The 26,809-nt window shown below is 59.4% G+C and overlaps 3 protein-coding genes across 4 annotated transcripts in view; 2 read left to right on the top strand and 1 right to left on the bottom strand.

Annotated features, from left to right (window-relative positions):
- Positions 1-8,039, top strand: part of ADAMTS13 (ADAM metallopeptidase with thrombospondin type 1 motif 13) — a 28,186-nt gene extending 20,147 nt beyond the window's left edge. The window contains 8 exon segments of the mRNA NM_001242712.1: positions 1,097-1,226; positions 2,193-2,375; positions 4,172-4,376; positions 4,988-5,297; positions 5,863-6,009; positions 6,298-6,474; positions 6,781-6,953; positions 7,563-8,039. Coding sequence (NP_001229641.1) covers positions 1,097-1,226; positions 2,193-2,375; positions 4,172-4,376; positions 4,988-5,297; positions 5,863-6,009; positions 6,298-6,474; positions 6,781-6,953; positions 7,563-7,748 — 1,511 coding nt within the window. The 3' untranslated portion in view covers positions 7,749-8,039.
- Positions 8,040-8,438: 399 nt separating this feature from the next.
- CACFD1 (calcium channel flower domain containing 1) lies at positions 8,439-18,969 on the top strand. Its single transcript, XM_038548850.1, has 5 exons — positions 8,439-8,614; positions 11,893-11,965; positions 13,400-13,525; positions 16,131-16,238; positions 16,729-18,969. Exons 1-5 carry the CDS (start codon positions 8,494-8,496, stop codon positions 16,817-16,819), a joined length of 519 nt encoding a protein of 172 aa, XP_038404778.1. The 5' UTR covers positions 8,439-8,493; the 3' UTR covers positions 16,820-18,969.
- A 63-nt stretch (positions 18,970-19,032) lies between these two features.
- SLC2A6 (solute carrier family 2 member 6) lies at positions 19,033-26,253 on the bottom strand. 2 transcript variants are annotated; one of them, XM_038548845.1, is made up of 10 exons: positions 26,055-26,253; positions 25,421-25,583; positions 24,186-24,392; positions 23,549-23,648; positions 22,810-23,021; positions 22,224-22,376; positions 21,470-21,578; positions 21,160-21,345; positions 20,809-20,954; positions 19,033-20,176 (listed from the first exon to the last, which is right to left on the bottom strand). In XM_038548845.1, the coding sequence occupies exons 1-10, from the start codon at positions 26,144-26,146 to the stop codon at positions 20,021-20,023; spliced, it is 1,524 nt and encodes a 507-aa protein (XP_038404773.1). In that variant the 5' UTR covers positions 26,147-26,253; the 3' UTR covers positions 19,033-20,020. The 2 variants fall into 2 exon arrangements, with proteins under 2 accessions (XP_038404773.1, XP_038404774.1); XM_038548846.1 differs by lacking the exon at positions 26,055-26,253 and adding an exon at positions 25,900-26,041.
- Between the last annotated feature and the right edge of the window lie 556 nt (positions 26,254-26,809).

Here is a 26,809-nt window from a genome sequence, read left to right on the forward strand (position 1 = left end):
AGTAGCTCTGAGCTTCCTGGCAGCCACACCAGAGGAATGAGATTTTTAAGATACGCTGTGTCCTTTCTTTCTTTCTTTCTTTCTTTCTTTCTTTCTTTCTTTCTTTCTTTCTTTCTTTCTTTCTTTCTTCTCTTTCTTCTCTTTCTTCTCTTTCTCTCTTTCTCTTTCTTTCTTTCTTTCTTTCTTTCTTTCTTTCTTTCTTTTCTTTCTTTCTTTCTTTTTCTTTTTTCTTTTTTTTTTTTTTTTTTTACGATTTTATTTATTCTTTTCATGAGTGACACCAAGAGAGAGAGGCAGAGACACAGGCAGGGGGAGAAGCAGGCTCCCCAGGGGGAGAAGCAGGCTCCCCGTGGGGAGCCCGATGTGGGACTCTATCCCAGGACCCCGGGATCACGCCCTGAGCCAAACGGGTCCTAGGCACGCTCAACCACTGAGTCACCCAGGTGTCCCAAAATTTGTGCATGTTTAGACTCAAGACCAGAGACTTTTTTTGAGGATACTCCTAAAGGGGAGGTTCAAGGAAACGAGCTCTAGTAGCATATTTGTTATAAACACGGTAAGATGGGATCCCTGGGTGGCGCAGCGGTTGGGCGCCTGCCTTTGGCCCAGGGCGCGATCCTGGAGACCCGGGATCAAATCCCACGTCGGGCTCCCTGCATGGAGCCTGCTTCTCCCTCTGCCTGTGTCTCTGCCTCTCTCTCTGTCTCTCTCTCTCTCTCTCTCTGTGACTATCATAAAATAAATAAATAAATTTTAAAAAAAATAAACACGGTAAGAGATTTTCACATGGCAATTCTCATAAAATAACAGTAAACAACAGCAGCTACCACTTGAGCACCTACTATGTGCCAGGTAATTTGTATCTCCATTTTAAAAATCTATATAAATATCCCTGTAAGTTAGGCACCATCGGGTGAAAAATCTGAGGCTCAGAGAGGTTAAGTCACTTGTCCAAGGTTACACAGCTGGTAAGTGGCCAAGTCAAGACTCAAACCCAAGTAGGCCTTTTCTGCTAGAGCTCTCCAGAGAGCTGGCCCCTGTAGTTCTTATTGAACCCTCCTCTTGGGGCTTGGGGGTCCCTGCTTCCTCCCTGCAGGCCTGACAGAGCTGAACTTCATGTGTATGGACTCTGCCCTGGGAACCCCTGTCCGGGAAGAGCTATGTGACCTGGAAAGCAAGCCTGGGAGCCGGCAGGAGGTCTGCCAGGCTGCCCCATGCCCGGCTTGGTGAGTGGTGGTGGTGGTGGGGAGGCTCAGTGCCTCAGTGCCGCAGGGGGCGTTGCGGCAGCTGGGTCCCCTACAGAGGAAGGACTCTTACCCTCTGATTGAGTGCTGGCCTTCTTACTGTGGGTGGGAGACCCAGGCCTTGGCGGGGGTGGGGGGGTGGGGGCAGGTGCCACTTGATGTTCACTGTGTGGGGCTGGACCACAGCCACCCCATCCCCCTGCCTCACTCCAAGAGCTGGCCGGCCCCCAGGCCCCATCCCATCAAGGACTGCAGTCCAGAGCCCTGCCCTGCCAGGTGGGCCCCTTCCCAAGGAGACAGGTAGTCCTAGGCATGCATCCTTAGAGGTGGCATCATCACCTTCCTGTAAGCTCCTGACCCCCAGTGCCCTCACCTGCAAGAGTGGGTCACACCGGTGTCCTAGAAGGCTGTGGGGGATGCTGTGGGCACACGTGGCCGATGGTTCACTTGTCATTGCTTGCTCTTTACTGAGGGCCTGCCATGCCCAGGTGCGGTTCTGGCAGTGGGGCTGCAGCAGTGAGCACCCAGCCCTACCCTCCTGGACCAGACACCAGGGGTAGTGGAGAGATGGAAGAGAAATCAAACAGACAGGGAGACAGAGTTTGACAGGTGGTGCTGGTGTGATGTGGCAAACACAGTGGGAAGGAAGATTGGGAGTGCTGGCCAGGCCCTGTCCGGGCTGGGATCCCTAGGGGAGACAGACAGCTTTGCAGTCCCCCTGGGGTGCCCTGCCTTTCCCCCGTCTGACCTTTGAAGACATCAGTTTGCCTTCAGCTTTCTGTCTGTAAAACAGGCCCTTCTGAATGTTCTCCGTCCACTGTGCCCAGCTGCTCCATGGAGATGTAAGGGTGACCCTCAGAGGAAGGACCCCTCCAGACCCTCTCCAGTATGGGGAGATGAGGGGAAGCCCTGTTCCCTTGGGTCCCCCCTGACTCCAGTTTGCCCCAGGTGGAGGTACAAGCTGGCCGCATGCAGTGTGAGCTGTGGAGGAGGGTTTGCGCAGAGGATGCTATATTGTGCACGGGCTCACGGGGAGGACGAGGACGAGGAGATCCTGCCAGATACCCAGTGCCAGGGGCTGCCTCGTCCAGAGCAGCAGGAAGCCTGCAGCCCAGAGCCCTGCCCACCCAGGTCAGCAGCCCCGAGGTGTTGGGGAAGCAGCCTGAGGTCCTGGAGTGTGCAGACACCAGGCCAGTTGCCGTGGGGCTTATTTTAGGGTGGCTCTGGCCAGGGAGGCAGTCCTTGGGAAGCAGGACTACTGGCAGGCTGTACCAAGTGTCAGAGGTGACATTCCAACAAAATGCAGGTGGCATGGCCCGCTCTGATTGGGGTGAAGGTGTGGGGAGGGCTGGAGAGCTTCCCTGGGAGAAGGCAGGGTGTCAGCGGAGCCCAAGGATGGTCCCAGCTGGGGTGTGGGACAGAAGAGCTCAAGCCAGCAAGGTCCAGAGGTGGGGTCCGAGCCTCCTAAGGAAGAGTAGACAATCACCCACCTTGTTCACAGCTCCACGGCTGCGTCCTTGTAGTTTTGCACTTTGACCAATGAAATGCCTTTCTGTATCATCGAAAGAGGCAAACAGACACCCATGTGCCACCACCAGGTTTAACAGATGTGCTTTATTGCCACATTTCCTTCATGTCCTTGGCTTTAAAAAAATACACCATTCCAGATAAGAATTCGTTTAAATTAGAAGCCTTAACTCATCTATGATATCTTTGGGGGTATGTTGCAAAGTAGGGAGCATACTTTATTTCTCCAGATTGCTAACAGAATTTCCCCCAGCCGGCTCCATTATCATGTCTTCTTAGATCCTTGTGTGTGTTGGGATCTGTGTCAGGGCTTTTGACCCGATTCTGCAGTTCGCAATCCCCCATTGATCCCCATCCCCATATCAGGCTGTTTTAAATACCGTAGCTCTGTGGTCCATTTACCACCCGCACCAGTGTCTCTTGGCTTCTTTGCTTGTGCTAAAGTCCCTTGGCCATGCAGCACATTCATTTATATGGGATTTTATCTGGGACTTGTATGGGAATTTGACATGCATAAGGTCTAGCTCCTCTCTGGATGTCACTGTAGCCGTGTCCTCCTTGATATTCTGGAACACATGCTCCTGCCTCAGGGCTCCTGCGCCTACCTTCCCATTGTGTGGATGCATCTTCTCTGGATATCCTTGCAACCAGGCTCTGCTCAAAGCACCACAGCAGCGAGGTGGGGAGTCCTGAACAGCACACCCTACTTACCTCAGGACTCTCGGCACTGCCTGACTCTACCATTTAGCATTTATTTCTCTATCTGCTGTCTCTTCCTTCGAGCCTGTGGTTTCTCCACGAGGGGTTATTCTGCCTCCCAGGGGACATGTGGCAATGTCTGGAGACATTTTAAATGTCATGACTAGGGAATGGGGGGGGGGTGTTAGTGGCCTCTGGTGAGTGGGTGGAGGCCAGGGGTGCTGCTGAACATCCTACACTGCACAGATGGCCCCCATGACAGAACCACTGGCCCCAAATGTCAGTGGTGCCGAAGTGGAGAGGCATATGTGTTCTGAAGGGTGGCGTGGGAGGCTTGGTTGGTTCACTCCATTTTCCTAGCGTCTAGAAGAGTGTCAGGCCCACGGAAGGCATGTGTTTGAGAGGTGGCATCCCAGAGCCAGGAGGTGGCACAGTGTCACCATTAGAGCCTCAGGCTCCAGCACGGGCTCCCTGGGTTCGGTCTCAGCTCTAAAAAATGTCGGCTGTTATCATTCATTGAATGATTACAAGCTAATACGGGCAGAACTGACCCACACCAAGATTTGTTTTCCCTTCTCCTGGGGCATGTTTTCCTCCATCCCTGTTACTTGGAATCACCAACCAGGAATGGTGAGCCATTGATAGGAAGGGCTCGCTCTTCCTGGGCTCAGGGCTGCACTCTGGGTCTTTTCTTCTTGCAGGTGGAAAATCATGTCCCTCGGCCCATGCTCAGCCAGCTGTGGCTTTGGCACTGCCACACGTTCTGTGGCCTGTGTGCAGCTCAGCCAAGGCCAGGACATTGAGGTGGATGGGGCAGCCTGTGCGGCTCTGGTTCGGCCTCAGGCCAGCATCCCCTGCATCCTCGCCTATTGCACCTACCGGTGGCATGTCAGCACCTGGACACAGGTAAGTTGTGTGGTTGGGGCTGGGGCTGGGGCTGGGGCTGGGGCTGGGAAGTGCATCTGCTGAGGGTCCTCACACACGGAACCCTGGGGGCTCTGATTGTGATTCCCTGAAAGGAGGGGGCTAGTGGGGTAGGAGGTCGTTGGGGCACCCAGAGATGGAAGACACAGCAGGGCCTTGAGACCCAAGGGGCAGGTCTAGCCCAAGGTCCAGAGACACCAGAAGATGAAGGGGAAGGTAACTCTGTTCCACACCTTGCTTTTCTGGTGTTGTCCTGTGTCCAGCACCTCACAAGGTACTAGAAAGACAAAGGTAAATAAGGTTAGGTCTCCTGATGGGTAAGCTCACTCATGATGTAGAGGGGGAGAAGAGGCAAAGTAGCCAGCCACCGCTGGTGTCGGTCACAGGACTCTGGGCATCCAGGTTGGGTAGAGGTGGGAGCTCAGACGAGGACAGGGTGGGAGCCTCAGTCTCCTCACCTGTGGAATGGAGAAACATGCTTGCCTCCTGGGCTGTGCAAAGATTAGATGGGATCATTCCTGGCCAGTGGTCACCGCTGCCCCCGATGCCCTCTGGCAAGGTCAGCCTCAGCTTCCTTTCCTCTTTCCTGGCAGTGCTCTGTCTCCTGCGGAGATGGCATACAGCGCAGGCGTAAGGCCTGCCTTGGACCCCAGGCCCAGGCACCTGTGCTGGCTGACTTCTGCCAGCACTTGCACAAGCCAGCCACTGTGCGGGGCTGCTGGGCCGGGCCCTGTGGTGGGCAGGTGACTCCCAGGCCAGCACCCAACGAGGAAGCCACTGCTCCAGACCAGGCCACTGCTGGTGCCTCTCCGGAGTGGCCTCAGCCCCAGGCCCACCTTCTATCCCCAGCACCCCCGCTTCAGAGGCTTCTGCCTGGGTCTCAGGAAAACCCAGCTGAGTCCAGTTATGTTCTTCAACCTTTCTGTCTGGGTGGCTGGTTGGCTGGCTGCAGGAGGGGTGGGCAAAGGCACCACCACTGGGAGAGCTGGGACTAGCTCCTTGTGGGGACCCCTGGGGCTGTCCTGCGGAGCAACCCTCAGAACCCTGGGTTGTGTGCGGCTAAACTGAAGGGATGGGCTCTGGAGGTGGTGCTCTGGGCTGGCCCTCTTCTCCCACTCTGTATCCACCAGCAGGGTGCAAACTCACTTTTATTATCATCAAGGGAAGGAAACCTGTGTTTTCAGAGAGTCGGCCCCAGGTCTGTGGGACTCAAAGCCAGGCCCTACTATATATGCTGCCTCCCTCTGTCTGGAGCATCTTGGAAGCGGCTCTGTGCCCTGGATGGTGACACTTGGACCCATGCAGCTCCCTTCTCTCCCCTCAGCATGGTCTGGCTGGGCCTAGGAGGATGCCAGCCACTCCCCTGCCTGTCTCCCACCCAGCATGGAAAACTCCAGGCCCCACCCTGCTAGGGATGCCCTGCCCACCCAGAAGCTCTGTTCACCGGGGGCCCCTGTCGCCTTTCCAGGTGCCTGTGGCCGGCAGCATCTTGAGCCAATGGGAACTATTGACATGCGAGGCCCAGGGCGGGCTGACTGTGCAGTGGCCATTGGGCGGCCCCTGGGTGAGGTGGTGACCCTCCAAGTCCTCGAGAGTTCCCTCAGCTGCAGTGCTGGTACGTCTCGGGCCGTGTGTGCAAGTGCTGCAAGTGCCAGGCCGCCAAGCACCAGTGAGCGTGAGCCCACCCCGTTCGGGGCCAGATGTGCCACGTGCATCTCCATGCATAATCCTCATGGCCATCACGCGATTGGCCTGGGACGCCCCAGATGATGAAACTGAGGTGGTGTCCAGTGACTTAGAGTCATACAGCCGGGAAGTGGGAGGGCCCTGCCCACAGCAGTGGGTCTACCCCAGGACACCTGGAGTGGGGGTGCTGGAGCCTCACTGCACTGCCGCTTCCTAGGGGATGTGTTGCTGCTTTGGGACAGGCTCACGTGGAAGAAGATGTGCGGGAAGCTATCTGGCATGACTTTTAGCTCCAAGACCAACACGCTGGTGGTGAGGCAGCGCCGCGTGCGGCTGGAAGGTGGGGTTGTGCTGCGGTACAGGAGCCGGCCTGCACCGGGAGCCCCCCACCGAGGTATGGCAAGGTGTTTGAGCCTCCCCCACATCCCTGCAGGGTGGCTGGGTAGGCGCTACTGTTAACTGGCTGGCCTGGCCAGGCAGAGAGGGCACCCATGGAGATGGAGGAAGACACCCCTGGCTCCTCGACCCCAGGATGAGGTCCCAGCATGTGTGCTGTGCCCTTCCTCGCTGGGGCCTGGCAGTGACATGGGTGGACATGAGACCTGACTTTGACCACAACACCAAACTTTCCCCCTTCACTGCTCCCCTGGTGGTCCACACCCAGTCCACATCCAGTTCATCCACCTGCTCCTCTCTACAGAGTGTGACATGCAGCTCTTCGGACCCTGGGGGGAAATCGTGAGCCCCTCCGTGGGTGCTGATGGGAGGAACTCAGGGGGCTGCCGCATCTTCATTAATGTGGCCCCACAGGCCCGAATTGCCATCCATGCCCTGGCCACTGATGGCACAGGAACCGGTGCCAGCTATGTCTTGGTAAGGCCAGGATGGGGACAGGAACAGGCGGACTTTTGCTATGAATCTAGACAGCTGTCTCTGGGGATGGGAGCCAGGAGTACTCTACTAGAGGACCCCCTGAGTTTGCTCAAAAACCCCAAAATCATTAGTGAAAGAATGAGAGAGAATTTCCTCCAGGTACATCAACAAATGTTTCTTGAGCTCCTCACAAGAGTGAAATAGGAATACACTTTTTCTGGTGTAGACTGTCAGCTAGCCCAGGACTAATGCATAATTTTAGACCCCAAAAGAACTTTTCCAGAAGAGCGGGCTCCCCCAACAAAGTTCATGGGGGACTGTCCTCTGCAAGGTGTTAGCTCCCCTGTTGTAGGCAGCCTGGCTTCTGGAATCAGACAGACCTGAGCTCTGATCCCAGCTCTAACACCCTGGCTGTGTATCCTTGGGGAAGTAGTATAACTTCTCTGAACCCTAGTTTCCTGGTAGAGTAACAGTGCCTTCCTGATAGGGCTGTTGTGTGAAGATTATATGTGATCCTGACTGTATGATCCCTTGTATATCAAAGGCTCCCCGAATGCTAGCTAGTTATCATTTGTGGCTGGCCCTCTGGGGCTGGCCCTTTCCCTTCAGATCCGGGACATCCACAGCCTGAAGACGATGACATTCCGTGGGCAGCAGGCACTCTACTGGGAGTCGGAGGGAAGCCAGGCTGAGATGGAGTTTAGCCAGGGCTTCCTGGAGGCGCATGCCAGCCTGCGAGGCCAGTACTGGACCCTCCAATCTAGAGTGCAGGAACCTGGCTGGGCTGAGCCCTAGCTTCCTCTCTGAGCACATACCTCCAGTGACCTGTGGGCACAGGGGGATGCCTCCTCCAGACCCCAGAAGAGAAAGGAAGGAGCCTGACATTTATGAGCACCTCTTAGGTGCCCGGTGAGGCCCGGAGGGTTGATTCTGGGCTCTGAATGCTCTCCAATTTGGATTCCCTCCAATCTCTATCTCCTTTAGGACTTCCTCCAACATGTCAAAGGCTGGGCGGTGGGAGGCAGGGACTGGACTCGCTGGAAAGGCAGTCTCCAGCCTCTCTACCAATAAACGGAATGTGCAGTCTGAGTAGCGTTTCCTTCCCCAAACCTGTCCAATCTGGCTTGAAAACCTATCCCAAGGCATTGCCTGGATTCCCGGGCAGCGGTCGGGCTCCAGACCCATTCTTGAGCCGCGCCATCCCAGCGGTCTTCCCCTTTGCCACCCAGGGTGGAGGAGCGGGGGGGGCTGCGGAGTCCAGAATGGGCCAGACCCAGCGCACCTGTTAATTGCGCGCGCCGCCCGGCCGGGACGCGCGTCCAGCAGGGACGATCTGAGCGCCGAGAGCGCCCGGGGCGCGCCGCCCCGCCCCCTATGCTAATGAGCACGAGCCCCTCGGGCGCACCTTGCCCCCCGCCCTGCGGGCCCCGCCCCCTATGCTAATGAGAGGCCGCCTCTCCCACAAGGCAGCGCGCCGGGCCGACGCGGCCGGCTCCGGAGCGCTTTGTGAGGGCGGCGGGCTGCGCCAGACGGCGGCACCATGAGCGGCTCGGGCGGGGCGGCGGCGGCGGCTGTCAGCTCCGCGCCGCCGGCGCAGGACGAGGGCATGACGTGGTGGTACCGCTGGCTGTGTCGCCTGTCGGGGGTACTGGGGGCCGTCTGTGAGTACCCGGCCCGGGGGAGGGGCCGGCCACGTCGCCCACCGCGCATGCGTGCCGGGTCCTGCCCCTGGGCGCGCCCCCGCGGGGAGGGGCTGGGGGCGGGGCGGGGGCTGCGGGGCGCGCGCGGGGCGCGCGCGGGGCGGACGCCCGGTGGTTGCTATGGTTACTGGCCCTGCGGCCCAGGCTGGGGCGACCCCGGGCGGGGCTGGCGGCTCTGGGGACGTTCCGGGAGGGAACGCGAGCTCCCGCGGCCCAGTCGCTGCCCCCGCCGCGTGTCCCTGCGCCCGGGGCTTGGCGGGTCCTCCCAGATGGCGCCCGGGCCGGGCGCGGCTTCGCCCGCTGACCGGGGCGTGGGTGGGGGCGGCAGCCGCCTTCACCTTTGGGCGACGGTCGTTGATCCGTGGGACGTGCCAGGGGACGGGCGGAGAGGGGTCCTCCCCGTCCATCCCTCTGCCGGCCGCTCTGCCGCTTCTCCCGCCCCGACGCAATGCCCCCAGCGCCATCCCCGACGCACATCCTGACCTCCAGTTGCGGGGACGCCGGGGCACATTCCCCCTCCCCGAAGGAACACGAATAGGAGGCAGACCTGCCACGGAAGTAAAGCAGAGATCCTACGGCGGGTTCTCCGAAGGCAGAGGCGCGTCTGAGTGGTCCGCTCTCCTCTCCTCTTCCCGTGGCCCTCAACTTTGGGAATTGCTGGAGCCGAGAGGGCACCTGGCACAGAGGGTGGGGCGGGGCAGACCCCCATCCAGTCTGCCGGGGGAACACCTTTCAGGGTCCCCTGCAGGTCCCGCAGCCCTGCCGGGTGGGTGGATGCGGGAAGTTCGGGAGTGCGAGGTGGGAGTGTGCGGCTCAGGCAGGGCGTGCCCTTATCCAGAGGTGGCCCCTGCGTCCCTGTCACTGGTGTCAGAGCAAGCACGTTTTTGCCTCCAGAGGAGAGACTGGTGGTTTGAGGTCAGGCCTTAGATAAGACCCTCTCCAGTTTGGTTAGCTATTTTCCTTGCAGATCAGAGTAGGGGGGCCTGGAGGGAGTGACAGTGGTCAGTGGGGTAGAAAGGAAGGGTTCCGACTGTGGCCTGTGGGCCGTCACCCTCCCACTGTCTTGGATTCACCGTTTCTGCTGATTTCTCTAGGTCCTCAGGCAGTTCTGTGCCTCTCAAAGTGGGGTACCTGGGTCACCCCAGGACTTCATGGTGTTGGGGCTACAGATGAAGCACCAGGAGAAGCTCATGCCATTGCTCTCAAATGTCAGTTTCACTCGAAGATTGTGAGGCAGGGGTTGTTATGTAAATACCACGTAAGGTATTTGTGTGCACGGGGTAGAGTGCAAGGCACCCAAGAGTTTTAGGGATGAGGGACACCTGGCTGGTGCAGTTGGTGGCATGTGAGACTCTTGATCTTGGGGTTATGAGTTCAAGCCCCATGTTGGGTGTAGACATCACTTAAAAACAAAATCTTTTTTTTTTAAGATTTTATTTATTCATTCATAGAGACACACACACCGAGAGAGAGAGAGAGAGAGAGAGAGAGAGAGGGAAAGAGGCAGAGACACAGGCAGAGGGAGGAGCAGGCTCCATACAGAGAGCCTGACGTGGGACTCCATCTAGGGTCTCCAGGATCCCGCACTGGGCTGCAGGTGGCGCTAAACCGCTGCGCCACCGGGGCTGCCCAAAAACAAAATTTTAAATAAAAAAAGCTTAGGGATGAAACAGGAATTCTGATAAGGGTTGCACTCTGGCTGGTCTCTTCAGTGTAGGGTTGCCCTCCTCGTCAGCAGGCGTCTTGGAGAGGCATTTATTCTGGGTCCCGACAGTCATCCAGAAGCTATAGCCTGGGATCAAAGAGGACTGTACAGGATGCCTCCCTCACTTAGCAAGAACTGGAAACTTCAGGGGGACGGACATCTTCCAGCCTAGATTGTCCTAGGACTCCTGGCTGAAGCTTCTGTCTGGGTTGAAACCTGGTTCTCCCCCAAGGTTGGCTGTTCGCAGGACGGTGGGGGGAGGGTGGGCCCTGGAGGTGAACTGCTAGCTGCCACAGGTGTAGGCCTCTGTCAGGTGAGTCCAGGCCCAGCTGAAATCAGGGCAGAAGCAGGACTGTGTTGGGGGTGCTCACATTTGTGGCCCTGGGGAACCTCGCTGCCTGAAAGCATACATGCCATGTCCAAGGGGAGTACCACCTTCTTAGTAGGCAGAACATACCTCTGTCATTCTAGGAGACCTTGGGGACACACGAGGGCAGTCCCTCTGCAGTTTGGGCTCACTTCATCTGGTTTCCTCTCCCACCACGGGTAGTCTGCATTGGGTTACCAGGGAAAACAGCCCGAGAATTCCAGGCCAGTCAGGGATCAAGTGCAGAGGAGCTGCTGCAAGTTTAATGAACTGGTTGCTAATTGCTGCCTGAGTGCCGAGCTTCCAGCCCCACCCCAGCTAAGGCCCCAGCTGGGTGCTGGGCTGGGTGCCAGGCTGGGTGCCAGCTGGGAGCCAGGGCCCAGAAGTGTCTGGCCAGCTCTGGGAGTTCTGGGTGAAGCAGGGCCCAGAGGCAGCTGGTTGTGTGCAGAGGTGGAGGCGAGTGTGGCACACCCTGCCTGTGGGGCACAGTCAGAAGCCCTGGGCTAGGCTCCACATTTGGGGCCTCAGGGCCTGATATTCCAGGGGTCTGTGGGCTGGGCTGTGGCACTTGCCTGTGTGCAGGAGAGAAAACGGACCTACAAAAGTAACAAGAACATCCCCAGGGTTCCTTAGCTGGTGTGCAGGTCACAGCCGGTGTGGTGATCCAGGTCTCCCTGATCCCAATTTCTGTTCCAAGAGAGGAAAGGCAGCCCTTGACCCAACCAAAATCCAATCCATGTTTCCTGCATCAGAGGGCTTCTTATGTGGCTAATCCTGTGAGTGGTGGTGCCTGCCTGACCTGAACCCCCTAGACTCCTCTCTCTCTTCATCCTCAATACCTTGAGGTCGGTAGGGGTTCAGCTGGGGTTCAGAGGCCAGCCCTCCCAGTGGTAGATTGGACAGAGGGTGACACGCCCTCTGAGCCCACCAGCCTCCAGCTGCACGCACACTTGCTCTGGGGCCTGGGGCAAGCTGCTTCACCTCTCTGAGCCTGCATCCTCACCTGGGGTGTGGGGCAGTTACATTGGTCCCACTTGTGTCCGCTGGCAGAGAGGAGGCTTGCGGGTTCTGCGGGGGGGAAACAAGTGCTGGGTGTCGGAAGGAATCCTTCCTGGCAGGCTCTGTCCCTTCTTCCCCGCTGATTCCTGCTCCTGTCTCGCTTCCAAGCTTGTGCCATCTCGGGCCTCTTCAACTGCGTCACTATCCACCCTCTGAACATCGCGGCCGGCGTGTGGATGATGTGAGTAGCCTTGTGACCTACTGTCTTGCCCGGTGGGGTTTGGGGCATGTGGATTTCTGGTCGCCGGGCAGGTCTTCACCTCCTTCATACCCTGCCATGTTCGGTTTTTCTGATTCTCATTAGGGCCGGGCCCTGGAAGGCTCCTACCCAGGCCTTTATTGTAGGGCCAGAGTCACAAACATTTCCCGAGTGCCCACTGAGCCAGTCTTTGCGGGCACCATGTCCACTACCATGGGCCTGGCCTCTGGGAGCTCTGGGAGCCATCAGAGCCAGTCAAGGGCTGAGTTGGAGGCTTGGTGTCTGGTGGGGTTGGAGTCAGGTGCTGGGATCAGGAGCTCCAGCTGGGAGGTGGGCAAGCCACAGACAGGGCAGGTCAGAGCTGGTGTGGGACCAGGTAGTTAGAATGCCCTAGATGAATTCCCTGCCCACCTCGTGTCAGGATACCTCGATCCCGTGGGAAGGGAACGCAGGGGTGAGCCCTGACCAGTGCAGCTCTGGCTGCATCTGACCAACCCAGCGCATGCGCCAAGTGGCTGTGCACCAAGCAGTGCCTGTGCCCGTATGGGACTTGGCCGGGGAGGGGCACAGAGATAGACGGGGGGCCCTGCCCTCAGAGAACTCAGGCCAGGGGTGAGGCTTGCTGTGGTGGGGCCCAGAGGCCTGTGCTGGCCACAGGCAGTAGGGATGGGGGTGGGTCAAGGCGCTGGGCCCAGGCGTCAGTGGGTAGAGTCAGGAGACTGGCTGGCTGGGTGTGGAAGGGCTGGGAGGACTAGGGAGAGCCAGGGCGAGTGTGGGCTGTGCAGAGTCCCTGCTTGGGGCTCAGGTGGGCACCTGGGGCACCCTCAGCTTGATTCTCTGTAGGTCATGAGGGCCCAGTGTCTGTGACGGTGACCCAGCTGTGGAGAACACGAAGACTGGAGCAGACCCTCAGTCAGTCCCCACGCCCTAGTTGTTCCCAGCCCGAATATAGGAAGGCGGGCCGGGGTAGGGGGTGGCAGGGGAAGAATACTGCACAAAAGGGCTTGCTAAGCTCCCTCCTCCCTACGTGGGCTTTGTGAGGGGCAGCCTTCAGTGACTGTGGACGGACTGACCCACTCTGGGCTGTCCCAGTGGGTGAGCCGCTGCTGCGGACAGCTTTCCCAGGGCTGATGGCCCTGTGGGTGACAGCAGTGATCATGCTAGTAGCTGAGTGGCAGTCCACGCTCTGCAAAGTGCTACTGACAGCAGTGCCATGATGGAGGGGGTCTTGTCTCCTTCAAATACAGGAGGATAAAGGGAAGACCAGAATCTCCCTCTGGAGCATTCAGTTTGGTTAGGGAGGCTGGCATGTGGGCAGCGGTTCCGCAGAGGCCCCAAGAGGAGCCGTGGGGGGCCATTGGGGACCTCCTGCTCTCCAGGCCCGTCAGCCTGCCACCCTCTCTCCCTGCCCTCCAGCATGAACGCCTTCATCCTGCTGCTCTGCGAGGCACCCTTTTGCTGCCAGTTCATTGAGTTTGCGAACACCGTGGCGGAGAAGGTGGACCGGCTGCGCTCCTGGCAGAAGGCTGTCTTCTACTGCGGGTGAGGGGCCCCAGGGGCCGGGACGGCTCGGAGGCTGACCCCCAAACTCAGGAACCCCAAGGGCAGGCGATGGGTAGCAGCCAGCATGCGGGGCTGTTGGTGAGGATGGGCCTGGGTGAGCCTGGTGCAGGGTCCTCTGCGCCACAATGGTGGCCATTGTGAAGTGGGACCAGTGGTGCAGCGGCCGGGGAGTGAGCTCAGCGCTGCAGTCACCTGCGCTGCAGATGTGAGGGGCGGGAGCCCTGCCCTGGGCTGCGTCAGAGAGAAGTGTGTGCCTGCAGCTCTGGCCCAGCCTCGAGGAGTTGTTAAGTACATCTTGGTAGGTCCACAGGACGCGTCTGTGGGCAGCCTTTGGAGAGAGTACTGTCCTTACAGGTGCCCTGACATGAGGGCAGGTTGCAGAACAGAAACCGTCACCTTCCAATAGGCTTTCCTTTGATTTTCCCACTTCTTTTTTTCCCCAAGATTTTATTTATTTACCCATGAGAGACAGAGAGAAAGAGAAGCAGGCTTCCTGTGGGGAGCCCGATACAGGACTCGATCCCAGGACCCTGGGATCATGCCCTGAGCCGAAAGCAGATGCTCAACTGCTGAACAGTTGAGGCACCCCTGATTTTCCCACTTCTGACAACAGATTTGGTACACAGCACTGCCCACCTGAGTCATGAGGTTGAACCAATTTCAAGATGTCTGGGACTCCAGGACTGTGCCCTGGGCTGAAGGCCGACGCTCAATCACTGAGCCACCCAGGGGGCCCTTGATCTTTATTTTTAAGAACTGTGTTTTAAAAATACTAACAGAGATATACATTCATTAAAAATGATTTGGAAAATATTAAAGCCCCATTGCTTGGAACGTTTAGGTCTCTGTCCACTTCTGCATGGGGAGCCTTTTAAACCTGTTTCTTGGGACACCTGGGGGGCTCAGTGGTTGAGCATCTGCCTTCAGCTCAGGTCATGATCCCAGGGTGCTGGAATCGAGTCCCACATCAGGCTCCCTGCAGGGAGCCTCCCCTTCTCCCTCTGCCTGTGTCTCTGCCTCTCTGTGTCTTTCATGAATAAATAAAATCTTAAAAAAATAAAAAATAATAAACCTGTTTCTTACACAGTTAGCTCCATCCTAAGTAAATATGTATCCTGCTTTTTTTCACTTAATATCGTGATATAAACACTCACTTTCAGTACTACCACAAAGGCTTTATAAGGTTACTTTTAATGATGGGAATACTCATTCCACTGTGGACGTCGTGCTTTTCTTAAGTTCCAAACTGTGGTGCAAATCAAATACACAGTGATGTGCCAACACGTTTTCTGTGATGCTTTCCTTGAGATATGTTTCCAGGTATGCACTTATGAAGTCAGAGAGCACAGTCATTGAAAAGGTTTCAGTACGTGACTGCTACTTTCCAAAAAGGTTTTCAGCATTTCCACCACCTCCATGGCCCAAACCCTCCCGGGGCCATGCACCGTTTTACAGTTGTGTCCGTTGTTTAGGAACTGACCTGTTCTTCCAAATGTTTTTGCTAATTGCATTTTCTTTTTTGAAAATGGTCTAATTTACTTTTTACCTATTAATGGGAGACATTCATTAATGGCATCTTACTGTTTTACGTTGCAAGTTCCTACATTTCCTGCAGTGAAGATTTTTTAATCCTTTGTTATATTTCCTGCAAATATTTTTTCAGCTGGTTTGCCTTTGTTTTGACAGAAGATTTTCCTCTGTGCTCTTCTTGTGTGTGTGTCATTTCTATTATGCTTTTACTTAGAGATTTTATAACCACAGTAAAACCTCACGATCACTTACTTGTCTGTTCTGGATAGAAAGTCAGGTGGAATTCGACTGGCCAGTCTGGTGGCCCAGTCTGACCTTCTTTGTGTACAGGGTGTGTGAGGGCAGGTGGGGCTGCTGGGGAGGCAGCCTGGCCCAGGGAAGCGACAGGACGGAGTGCTGGTCCTCTGGTTCACCCTAGCCACTGCCCCTGGTCTGGGAATCCCAGCCAGCGTGTGGAGTCAGCCCTAGAGACATTGGAGCCCGAGTGGACACCTGCCACCAAGTGGCACCAGACTGTGGTCAGGGGACAAGATGGAGCCAGGGCTGCTCCTGCTGGGAACCTTGCAACTAGGAAGCCCCACGCCTTCTGCAGCTTAAGCTCTGGGATCTTTCTTAGTGAGACGGGGCTGGCTTTTCTGCAGCATGAAGAGCTACCATATGTTTGGTGCTGATGTTGCTGATCCGGGCATTGTGTTGTGTAGTTAACAGGGAGGAGTTCAGGAACTTGCCAGTCGCTAAGCCAGTAGAGGGTGAACTGTTTTAGGAACAGGGAGGGTGGATTGTCCCAGGGTTGTTTCACCCTTTGTGTGCCACAGACCCTTTCAAAGATCTGATGAAGGCTTTATGTCCTCTCCCCAGAAAATACAGAGAATTGTGCGGACAGGTGCATGGGTGTTTCTGAAGCCTGCTGGTGAACCTATGTCCAGACTGATTTCTAGGGACCCTTCTTGTACCTGGCTGTCTGGGAAGGGGGCCGGGGTTGGTCTGGGGAGCCTGGAGGTGGGGTGGCAGCTTCAGGATGGGGGTACCCCCTTGACCTCTGCCTCTCTCCTAGGATGGCCATCATTCCCATTGTCATCAGCCTGACCCTAACCACGCTGCTGGGCAACGCCATTGCATTTGCCACCGGGGTACTGTACGGGCTGTCTGCTCTGGGCAAAAAGTACGTATGTTTTTCCCAGCCCCTGGGAGGAATCTGAAGTCTCTCAGGGAGGAAGGTCAGAGACAGGCCCCCCTTAGCCGTTTGCGGAAACTGAGGCACAGAGGTTGTCAGTGACTTTTGTCAGTGTTCCCAGGGTGTTCAGCTCTAGGGAATGAGAGCGAGAGGGTTCATGGGCTTCTGGTGGCCCGGCTGTACCTTGCCGCAGCTGATAGTGGGGATGGCAAGTCTGGCTTGGGGGAGCTTCTTCCTCTGCCCTCAGAATCAAGACTGCAACTCTCAGTCCTTCTCCACCCACCATCCCAGGCAGCCTGTGCCACTCTTAGAGGTGATATGTGTGCCATCGTAGCAACAGGGTCTCTGGGGAAACCAGAGGCCCAGTAGTCTCTTCTGCAGGTCATGCTTTGGTCACAGGCCAGGAATCTGGTGGTGGCTGGGAGGGCTGTGTGCCTGGGGTCTGTCCTCACTGTGATGTGGACTCGTTCTCTCCCAGGGGTGATGCAATCTCCTATGCCAGGATCCAGCAGCAGAAGCAGCAGGCAGATGAGGAGAAACTCACGGACACCCTGGAGGGGGAGCTGTAATGTGAGCTTCCCGCTCGCCCTCTGGTTCTGTGTGGACACATCCTGCAAGGACAAGGCCTGGAGCATTGACCCCGAAGGACAGCCTGGAAGAGGAGGAGCCCCTGCCTGGCTCCCAGCAGTCCCTGTACGCCTGTCCCTACACCTGGAGTCCTCTTCTGTCTTTTCCTCTCTATAGCTTGGTATCTCCTGGCCCTGGACCGCAGCCAGCAGCAAGGAGACTGGCAGGGACAGCAGGTAGCCTCAGGGGTGACCCAGGCCACAGGACTGGAGGAAGGGCCTGCAGTAGCTATGCAGACAGCCCATCTGGCTCCACTTCTCACAGCTGGCCTGGCTTGGCCAGAAACAGACTGCTGTGCACATTTCCAGAATTACAGCACTAGCAGAACCACCGGGGATCTGCTGAAGGCTTGGGAGGAACTTCCCCTGGAGATGCTGGGCCTGTGCTCAGATGGGAGGCACGTCAACCCGGGCCTGGGCATTGGTCAGAGGGAGCCTCCTCTTGGCTCTCCAGGCAGGAACATACCCTGTAGGTTGAGCCACCTGGGCCCCCTCTGTTCACCTGCCATTGGGACAGAGCTGTGCCCTGCTGCCCAGGGTCTCTTACCACTGCCCAGGCCCCTCCCGATCTCTCTCTTCTCTGTGGAAGCCCACAGCACTCCCAGGATGCTCCTCGAGTACCCAGAACAGCAGCTTTGGCAGCGGGTAGACAGTTGGGTACTTGTCTCAGTTCCCTGGAACCTTGGACAGGCCATTCCAGGGACTTCTCACGGGCCTGGCCCATGCTCCCAGGTTCTCCCCGTAACCCCCAGGGCCTTGGTGCTAAGCAGCTGGGGAGGGCAGGCTCTCCTCTGTCCCATGGGGCTCTTTGTCCGCCTGTCTGATGCGGTCCTGCCATGTTAGCCGTGGCCCAAACCCGGTTATTAGGGCTAAGCTTGACCCACCAGCATTCCTGCTGGCCTGCCCCCTACCGTGCCCTCGGGGAGCTTCTTGCCTTTGAGAGCTGGGCAGAGACCACAGCTGCCTCCACCACCATAAGCTGTCCCCACTGCTCCAGGTGCCAGGCCATCAGGGAACAAGGCCTATGCAGAGGGCCCAAGGAAGCAGCCCTACCCGGGATGTGCGCCATCTACCCCGGCCACCCTCCATGCCGTCATTACTTGTGTCCCCTACGTGTGTCTGCCTTAGCCCGCTGCCGTTCTGCTCCCCAGACTGGCCCCCCAGCTGCTAGGCCCATCCAACGGGGCCTGGCCTAGCCCGGGGGGCACTGGGGAGAGACGGGCTGGTGTGGACAAGTCTCCCTCTGGGGCCCAGCTCCCGCCCATTCTTCCCCTAGGACCTGGCTGTGCCTGCTCACAGCTGGAGCTCAGCCCCAGCCCTGCTTTGTTGAAACCCCCCTCAGGCTGTGTCCTGATCTTTGCTTCCCAGAGGGAGCTCTCTGGGGGCTTGTCAGTGTTGGACAGTGAGAGCAGCAGTCACTGCCCTGGGGACATGTCAGAGGGCTTCTGGTCAGCAGAGGGCCCTGCTGCCTTCCAGAGCTGGCCAGGCTGAGCCCTGTGGTGGCCGGCCAGGTGGGACACGTGCCTTCAGGTGTCCGCTGGGACCACCTTCCTCAAACAAGCACTAGGTTCAAAGGGCTGTGAGCTCTAGACTCTCCAGGCGGGCGGGAGTGTGTGTGTGTGTTCTGTGTGTGTTCTGTGTGTGCCGTGAACAAGACCTGTCTACCTCCCAAGAGGAGCACTCTTGGCTCATTCTTACCCAGGGAGTGGGACTTGGGGTCACCTGGGCCCAATCCTCCTGCTCCTTCTGCAGGAGACAGGCTGTCTGTGATCCAGGAAGGATGCACCTCCACCCTGTCAGGAAGTGGGGTGTTGAGTGGGCCCTAGAAGCAGGGGACCGGGGGGGGGGGGTGCTCCAAACCCTCCCACATGTGCCCGAGGTTCCCAGCGAGTAGAGCTAAGCAGTCCTGGAGTCGGTGACCATCCCTCGGTGTGAGGTGCTTCCCCATGAGGAACAGCCATCGGGGGCAGAGGGGCTGGGCCGCCAGGGTCCACCCTGCCCCCATGGGTCTGCACTGTCTCCTTGGGGGCCTCATGTACGCTGTGTTTAGCTTGCATTTTGAGCAATAAAGCCTGGTCGTAGTTTGTATGCTTGCTCGCATGCTCTGCCTGTTACCTTCTCCCCTGGTCTCACAGACAAGCAGGCTGGGACCCCTGGCCTGGGAGTAAGTGCCATTTTATTGAGGACATTCTGTGCTCCTGGCTCGATCCCAGTCCGGTTCATGGCATCTCAAACCAGGGAAGTGGCTTGCCCAGGTCACATAGCTGGTAAGGGCCAGGGCCTGAGGGGCAGAGCCAGGCTCTCCCTCACTGGCCACCTCGCCCCTCCTTGCTGCCTTACTGTGGACAGGAAGGGGGTGGCCACAAAGAGGGCCTTGCCTGGGGCAGCAGGCCCTGGCGGCCTTGGCCTGGAGTTTGGGTCTAGCCAAACCTGGCTGCTGGGAGGCACCCCCACCTGCAGCAGACCCCAACCTTCTACTCCAAGGCCGAGAGCCTGATTTATTTTTACAAATGGGGTGAACGTGGTTTGCAGATGGGAGCGCTGAAGAGTCCCATATTTCCAGAGGCCAAGTGGGTGCAGGAGGAAGTGTCTGTGCTGGGTCTTGTGCCCTGGCCTGGGTGGAGTCCAGAATGTTCCCCAGTGCAGCCACAAGCCTTCAGAAGTGCAGATCTGTCTTCCTTCCCGGAGTCAAGTCGTTCTGTGGTAACTCAGAGGATCAGAACAAAACGGTGTGATGATGGCCCCGTGTGCCTGCCCCACGTCTCTCCTGGTTACAGTCCTCTGTGGGGGTGTCCTCTGTGTACGAGTAAGGAACCGGGCCCCAGGTCACCCAGCAGGGCCTTGTCCTGGCCCATGGGCCGTGTGCTGCCCTGTGGCCCGTGGCTGCCTCTTCTGCCCCAGCAGGTCTTAGCAGATGAGCGGCAACACGGCAGGCCGCCTGAGCTGGGACCCAGGCTGGTAGAGGTGGTGCCTGACGGGAGCCAGAATGCACACCTGTGGGGGTCCGTCCTGCTGTTGTCCTGTCCTCCTGTGCTCCGTCTGATGGCGCGCGGCTGCCGCCTCCCGGCCTTGGTGTGCAGGCTCCTGGCCAGCGGAGAGGCCCTGCGGCCAGTGGTTTGGCCCGCTGTGGGCGGGGACCCTGACCTAGTGCAGGAAGGACCTCCTCCCGGTGCGGAAGAAGGACTCGATCTGCTCCAGCGATCGGCCCTTGGTCTCCGGCACACAGCAGCCGGTGAACACCAGGCTGGCCAAGCAGATGGCGGCAAAGAAGAAGAAAGGCACGTGGAGGCCGAAGGCATTCTGGGGACATTGAGGGGACGCCTGGTCACGTGGAGGTTCCTGGCCCTTCTAGTCCAGCTAGCCTTGGGGGCCTTCACCATATTCCTTCACTGCCTCCCACAGGAAATGCAAATGCTTTAGCATGGCCCTGAGACCCTCGAGGTCTGGAGCAGCCTCCCTGTGGCACTGGGTCCTAGGACTGCCTCCCCTAGGCAGTGGCCTGCCCTGGCGGGAGCTCGCCCTCAACTCTCTCCCTGGCTGCTTCATGCTGCCACCTGCAGGAGGCCTGCCACTACAACCCCACAGGACCAGGCTCTTGTGCTGCTAGAGCCACCCCACATGTCCTCCTGCCTGGCCCCCACCTCACCCGCGCCTCTGCTGGGGCTGGGCACACTGCGAGTTCCTCAGCCCTGCCCTGCCCCACTGGCTACACCAGGGTAGGCGCTGGCCCCAGAGGCCTGTCAGGTTTCCCTCCTGGGAGCAGGGAACACGATTCTGGCTGGCCTCAGGGCCTGCAGGGACCCCGGCTGAGAGACCCAGACAAAGGCCCAGCTGGGTGGGCAGGGTGGCCCCGTGGCTGTGCTCGTCCTGGCCCAGAGGGCCTGTGGGATACCCAGAGGACTCGGCCGAGAAGCCTAACCCTCGTTACTCACCACCACCAGCAGGAAGGACTTGGTGAGAGCAAAGGCGGTGAGCCAGCTGACTAGCACGCAGAGCCCCGAGGCCACGCCACGGGCCTGCAGGGGCAGGATCTCCGACATGAGGAGCCAGGTGATGGGCCCCCAGCCCATGGCGTAGCCTGCCAACAGAGGGGACAAGGGGCCTCTTCTGCCTCCACTGAGCTGCCGAGACTGCCCCCCTCCAAACACCCTGACAAAGCAGGACAGCAGCACCCCACCCCTGCCCTAGTGTGTCCCCCACACACCTAAGCAGCAGATAGCCCCCTGCTAGCTGGCCATCAGTCTCCCAGAGCTCCATCCCCGTGGTGGCACTGCCATACCCACCTGTGATGAAGAGCATGGTGGCCACCAGGGGCACCAGGGTGAGGTAGCTGGAGGGTGTGGCCAGGGGCTGCTCTGTGCCCCCCAGGGGTATGCTCTCTAGGCCCATGGTGCTGTTGGGGGTCAGAGGCTTCGGGCCAAAGTGGACGTACAGCCCCACCGTCAGGTTGGCAGCAAACATGATGGTGGCTGTGGACACACAGGTGGCCCTCGGGGGCCAGGACCCTCTAAGCCAGGGGCTTCCTCTGCAGAGCCCCTCAGCACCCTGCACCCTGTGGGGGCCAGCAGGTGCAGGGGACAGGCCGGTGCTCACCTGAGACGAACAGCAGAACCTTGCGGCCAGCCAGGTCCATGGTGAGGGCAGCGATCAGCACAGAGAAGAGCCTCACGGCCCCCACAATGGCTGCGTCATCCTTGGGGGGCTGCAGGGAGGAAGCCACCAGGGCTGAGGGGCTTCACCTGCTGTGCTCATCCCACCAACACGGCCCCCAACAAGGGGCCACAGGGTGCTCAGGTCCTAGGCCATGGCTGCAGCTCCTTTGGAGTGCTGGGCTGCTGAGTGCAGACCATGTGCCAGGCTTTCCTCTGGTCCCCTGGCCTCACCTGTGGGCCCTTCGGGCAGGGCACAGGTGCGGTGCCCACCATCGAGCCCAAGGCCAGCACAGAATCCAGGCGCCACAATGACTGGGACTGTGCTGTCACTAATCTTTCAATCTCCTCTCCCGCTGAGCCCGGGACTGGCCAATGGGGGCTCACCCTGTTATCTCCCTTCTACAGAGGCGGAAACTGAGTTTTGGAAGGAAGCGACTTCCCCAGTGAGTGACCGATACCCTGAACCCGGGGTCCGTGGCCCCCAAGGGCTCTGGGTTCCTCTGTGATTCTGTATATTTTCAAACACCTAAGTTTACTTACAGACGTTATTCTGAGAACAGATGCAGGGGACAGAAACAAATTTAAGAGACTCTAGGGTGCTCCCCACGGCGCATGCACCCCTGACACGTGCTCAGTGAGGGCCGGCCTCCATGGACGCTGGGGGCAGAGCTGGGGGTGTGGGGCTGGGCTCTCACCAGCAGGATGGCAGTGCTTTCGAAGATGGGCTGCAGGTAGACAAGGATGGGCGTGATGCCCATCAGCTGCTGCAGGAAGCGCATTACCAAGGCGATGAGGATGGGTCGGTACATGTGGGGGTTCCGAGCCTCAGCCCACGACATGTGCGTGCTCTAGAAACATGAAGCTGCCACTGAGGGGGCTGTGCCGGCCCCTCCAGCAGGTACCACCCTGCCCTGGGCTGTACAGGGCCGGGTCGGAGACTCCCTCCTCCCTCCCCCCCCCCCCCCCCCCCCAGGGAAAGACCCCTGCGCATGGAGGCAATGTGGGCCACAGACTGGCCCGGGGGACCTCCGCCCGACCCCAGGCACTTGGATAAGCGGGTGGGACAAGGCAGATTTCTGCTTGTCAGTATCTCTGGGTGCCCAGAATGGCGGAGCACGGAGCTCGCGCTCTGGGGCAGGTGTGGCAACATCTCCATTCCCCCTCATTCTTGGAGGGGAGAGCCGCTCTGACCCATTCCCTCCCCAGGAGAAGCAGCCAAGGCACAGACAGGCCTAGAGGCTGGCCGCAGCCATGCAGACCTGCGCACCTGCCCCCCCACACCTGTCTCCGGACGTTGTCCTGGATCTGCTCGAATTCCCAGCGGATGTCGGCGTCGGCCCCACGGAGCCAGGCCAGCGCCCGCAGTGCCTCCGTGTCCCTGCCCCGCGAGAGTAGGAAGCGGGGTGAGTTGGGCATGAAGCTGAGCAGCAGGATCATGATGAGCACAGGCCCTTCCCCGGCCACAGCCAGCCAGCGCCACGGCAGCAGGAGGCCTGGGGGCGAGGAGGGGGTTAGGAGCTGGGATCTGGGCTGGACAGAGTCCCCTCCCACGGAGCCCTCTGAGCAATGCATCTGTCCTCAAGGGCTTGTCCCAGGGCCACCTCCTAGAGGAAGTCTACCCTGGTTGCCCCAGAAGGGGCCATGGGGATTGCTAGGCCCCTAGCACAGGGCCCAGCACACAGAAGGAGGTCCTTGCAGGGTCTCAAGGGCCGTGGCGGGGTGATGGAGGGGTAGCCTGAACAGACAAGGCCCCAGGCTTCTACCTCCAAACCCCCACTCCATCTCAACCATAGGTGCTCTCATCTCCTTTCTAGATGGACTTCCCATTCGACCAGAGAGAGACAGGGTATTGCCTGGAGGTACACAGCACAGCGGTGGCTAAGCAAGTACCTTGTCTCCCAGCTCAGCGTTTGTTTTGGGGCACGTTCACTCCCCTTCCACCCCCGTCTGCTCAGTAGCGCCCTGTCACTCCCACGCCTGCAAGCAGGAGAGGCTCAGTACTCCTCTGGAGGATACTTGCCAAGTGCATACAGGGACAGAGATCCGAACACGGCCATGAGCTGGGGTGTGGCCCCCAGGGCCCCACGGACTCCTGGAAGAGCAATCTCAGACACGTATACCTGCAAGACACATCGGCCCACCCGGGCCGGGCTGAGATGGGAGAGGGGGCCCTGCTGAACCTTGGGAAGTGAGCAGTCGGGCCTCCTGGTGGCATTGTGGTCCTGATTGTGACTCAGCCCACTTCCCTGTCAGGTGGGCAGAAGCGCTTAGCTGTGAAGTAGCCTGAGGCTGGGAAGTGAGAGGCCCATGGGCACCCAACTCTACTCCTCCCAGGCATCTCTGGCCCCTGTTAGCATGTGTGTAGCTACGGGAGGAGTCCTAGGGAGGGGAGAGACTTCCCCTTCCCTCGTTGCTCAATGCAGATTTTCTCCTGTTGAGCAATGTGCCTGAGTGTCGGGAAATGGGGTAGAAACCTCAAGAAGTCCAGACTCAGGTCAGCTGGAGATGGGACAGGTCAGCCGCCCTACTGCAGGTAAGCTGAGGCTCCCGGGCACACAAATCCCCCCCGGACCAGGGGCCTAGAGGGCCAGGAGACTTTACTGCATGGTGGTCGGCATGGCACTGAGGCAGGGAGGGATGGGCAGTCCTGGCCTTACCGGGATGCAGGCCGCTGTGAGTCCCCCAGCGAAGCCTGTCAGCGTCCTCCCCAGCAGCAGCATCCAGAAGCCGTGGGCACCTGCCATGAGCGCGTAGCCAGCTGCTGACGGCACAGCTGAGAACATAATGCTGAGCTTCCGGCCCAGGAGGTCATTGAGGACCATGGCGCTGAGGCCCCCCGCTGCTGCGCCCAATGTGAACACAGACTGCAGGAAAGGGGTGCAGGGGCAGACATGTGTGGGCACCCATCACTCCTACCCACCCCGCGAGCCCAGACTCAGCTGCTTTTCCTGGTTGATCATGACATCTTTGCTTGTGGGATCAGGCCCTGAATAGTAGGGAGCCTCCTGTCTTTAGAGGTGTGCAACCATCACGTGCACAACCATTTGTTACAAATGCCACCCTGGGGAGTCTCACTCTGAGGAGTGTGTGGGGCTGTGCGTCCACAGTGATTCTGTTCAACTGAACGTTTAAATGTCTGACACTATAATAATACAGCTGTCGGGAGAATTCTGTGACCCAAAACCACTGGCATTTTTAGATTTGGGGGTTCTTGGATTCCCTGTGGAGTGTAGTGAGTAGGGTCCTGTCAGTGACTTGGGCACATCACTTGGCCTACCCAAGCCTCATTTTCTCTAGCTGTTTTATGGGGAGAGAGGAGTATTCACCTCATAGGGTTGGCCCTGGACTCAACCAGCTCCCACACCCAGTGCCCAGCTGCACCCCCGGCTCACACCGAGTGCTCAGTACACACTGGGTGTCATCTTAGCTACTCTGTTGGGTTTGTTTGTTTGAAGCCCCTAAGATCATCATTCTAGAATACTGGGACTCCTGGGGCCTCTGCTCTTCCCTTCTGTGGGCCCATGCTCTGTCCTGGAACCCTCCTTGCCCTAGCCACTGCTTCTTTCCATTGGCATCTGATGCTCCTGCCCCCCCCCCCATCATTCAGGGAGGTGCCTGCTGTGCTGTGGCTGCCCGGCTGTGCGTGTGGGGGGCCTGGGGCAGCGGGGAGGCCTGGAGGGCCACCTCTCCACTCGCTCCTTCCCATGCCTTCTTAGCTATCACTTCCTCCTTCTATTTCAGAGCAATCATTTGGCCTCACTCACCCACTGCCTGGCCTGCAGCCTGGCTGGATGGAGGAGGGGAAGGACCAGGGCCCAAGAGGGCATCCCAAGCTCAGTGGGGCCCTGTGCACCCTGCTCTGCCCGTCTCCAGCTCCAAGCGTGGCTCTTACCCCAAACCAGGATGCCTGGGCTTTGGTCAGCTTCAAGTCAGGGTCCAGGGAGTGCTCCAAGGCAGGAATGACAGGGGACGTGTAGACCAGGGCATACCCGAAGCTGAAATTGCCCAGCACGGCAGCAAAGGTGGCCAGGAACACCCTCTTGTTCTGTGGGGCCCTAGTGGGGGTGGGGAGCAGAGGGATGAGGTTTGGAGTCCCTCCTCCCCCTGCGGCTGAGAGGCTGCCTGTCCTGAGCCCAGTGGCCGCCTGGCTCAGGCTCTGAGGGCAGCGCTGGGCGGGACTGAGGGCTCCCAGGGCTTGAGTGTCCTTTCACTGGGAAAATCCCCAGGACACTTCCCAAAGCCCATTCCCATGGCTGAGACACCAGGAAGGGGTGCTTCTCTCTAGAAGAGGAGCCTGGGTTTCTGCTGCCAGCTTCGCCTCTCAGGCCAGCAAGCCCCTTGCTCTCTCTGGGCTTCCCTCTCTCACCCCACCTGAGTCATGTGGGGGCTGGGCCTGGGCAGCGGGCGAGCACGCCTTAAATAGGACTCGGGTGTCCGGGGTTAGGGGAGGCCAGCGGGCCTCTGCCGGACACTCACGGAGGTCGGAGGAGCCCCCACCCGCAGCCCGCATGCCCGGCGACTCTCACCTGACCCGCGTCCTGTCCCCCGGCGACGGGGACGACTTCTCGGGGAAGGTGTCATAATCCGGGCCCTCGGCTCCCAGCAACGGCTCCTGCATGGCCGGCCCCTGCTCGCGGTGTGTCCGTGCGGCCGCCGACGGCCCGGGTGCCGGTGCCGGGTGCCGGTGCCGGTGCCGGTGCCGGTGCCGGGGACAGCGCGGCCGGGAGACGCTCGGGGCAGCGGCGGCTCCGAGCATCCGGCGCAGGCTGAGCTCCGCCCCTCGGCCGCGATTGGCTGCGAGGCGGCCCTGCGGGGCGGGCGCCAGCCAATGGGGACGCGGCGAGCGGTGCGGATGCGGGATGCGGGATGCGGGATGCGGGATGCGGGATGCGGGCGCGGCGCGTGGCGGCCGGGGCGGGGCGGGGCGGGGCGGGGCTCGGCGTGCGGGGCGCGGGGCGGGGGGCGGGGCTCGGCCGGGCTTTCCCGGGGCGCGGGGCGCGGGGCGCGGCTCGGCCGGGCGGGGCTCGGCCGGGCGGGGCGGGGCTCGGCCGGGCTTTCCCGGGGCGCGGCGCGGGGCGGGGGACGGAGCAGGGCGCAGGCTGGGGCGCGGAGCCCTGCGGGGCTTTCCTGAGGCTCCGACTCTGGCGCCCAGCGGGCGTGCCGCGCGCCTCGTGCCCCCTGGGGACCGGTGGGCTGGCCCTTCAGAGGGGAACCCCGCGCCTGAAGTAGGAGGCGCGACGGTCACGCGGAGCACGTCCGGGTCCGGGCCGGGTCCCAGGGG

The sequence above is a fragment of the Canis lupus genome, chromosome 9 (assembly GCF_011100685.1).
Source record: "Canis lupus familiaris isolate Mischka breed German Shepherd chromosome 9, alternate assembly UU_Cfam_GSD_1.0, whole genome shotgun sequence".
Taxonomy (NCBI): domain Eukaryota; kingdom Metazoa; phylum Chordata; class Mammalia; order Carnivora; family Canidae; genus Canis; species Canis lupus.

Excerpts from the sequence above, each read along its gene's own strand:
- SLC2A6 (XM_038548845.1), bottom strand. The coding sequence starts at position 26,146 with ATGCAGGAGCCGTTGCTGGGAGCCGAGGGCCCGGATTATGACACCTTC. Across the intron at positions 23,649-24,185 it reads TCACAGCGGCCTGCATCCCG|GTATACGTGTCTGAGATTGC; the intron begins GTAAGGCCAGGA and ends TGTGTCTTGCAG. Across the intron at positions 22,377-22,809 it reads AGGACAACGTCCGGAGACAG|AGCACGCACATGTCGTGGGC; the intron begins GTGTGGGGGGGC and ends TCATGTTTCTAG.
- CACFD1 (XM_038548850.1), top strand. The coding sequence starts at position 8,494 with ATGAGCGGCTCGGGCGGGGCGGCGGCGGCGGCTGTCAGCTCCGCGCCG. Across the intron at positions 11,966-13,399 it reads GCGGCCGGCGTGTGGATGAT|CATGAACGCCTTCATCCTGC; the intron begins GTGAGTAGCCTT and ends CCTGCCCTCCAG. Across the intron at positions 13,526-16,130 it reads AAGGCTGTCTTCTACTGCGG|GATGGCCATCATTCCCATTG; the intron begins GTGAGGGGCCCC and ends CCTCTCTCCTAG.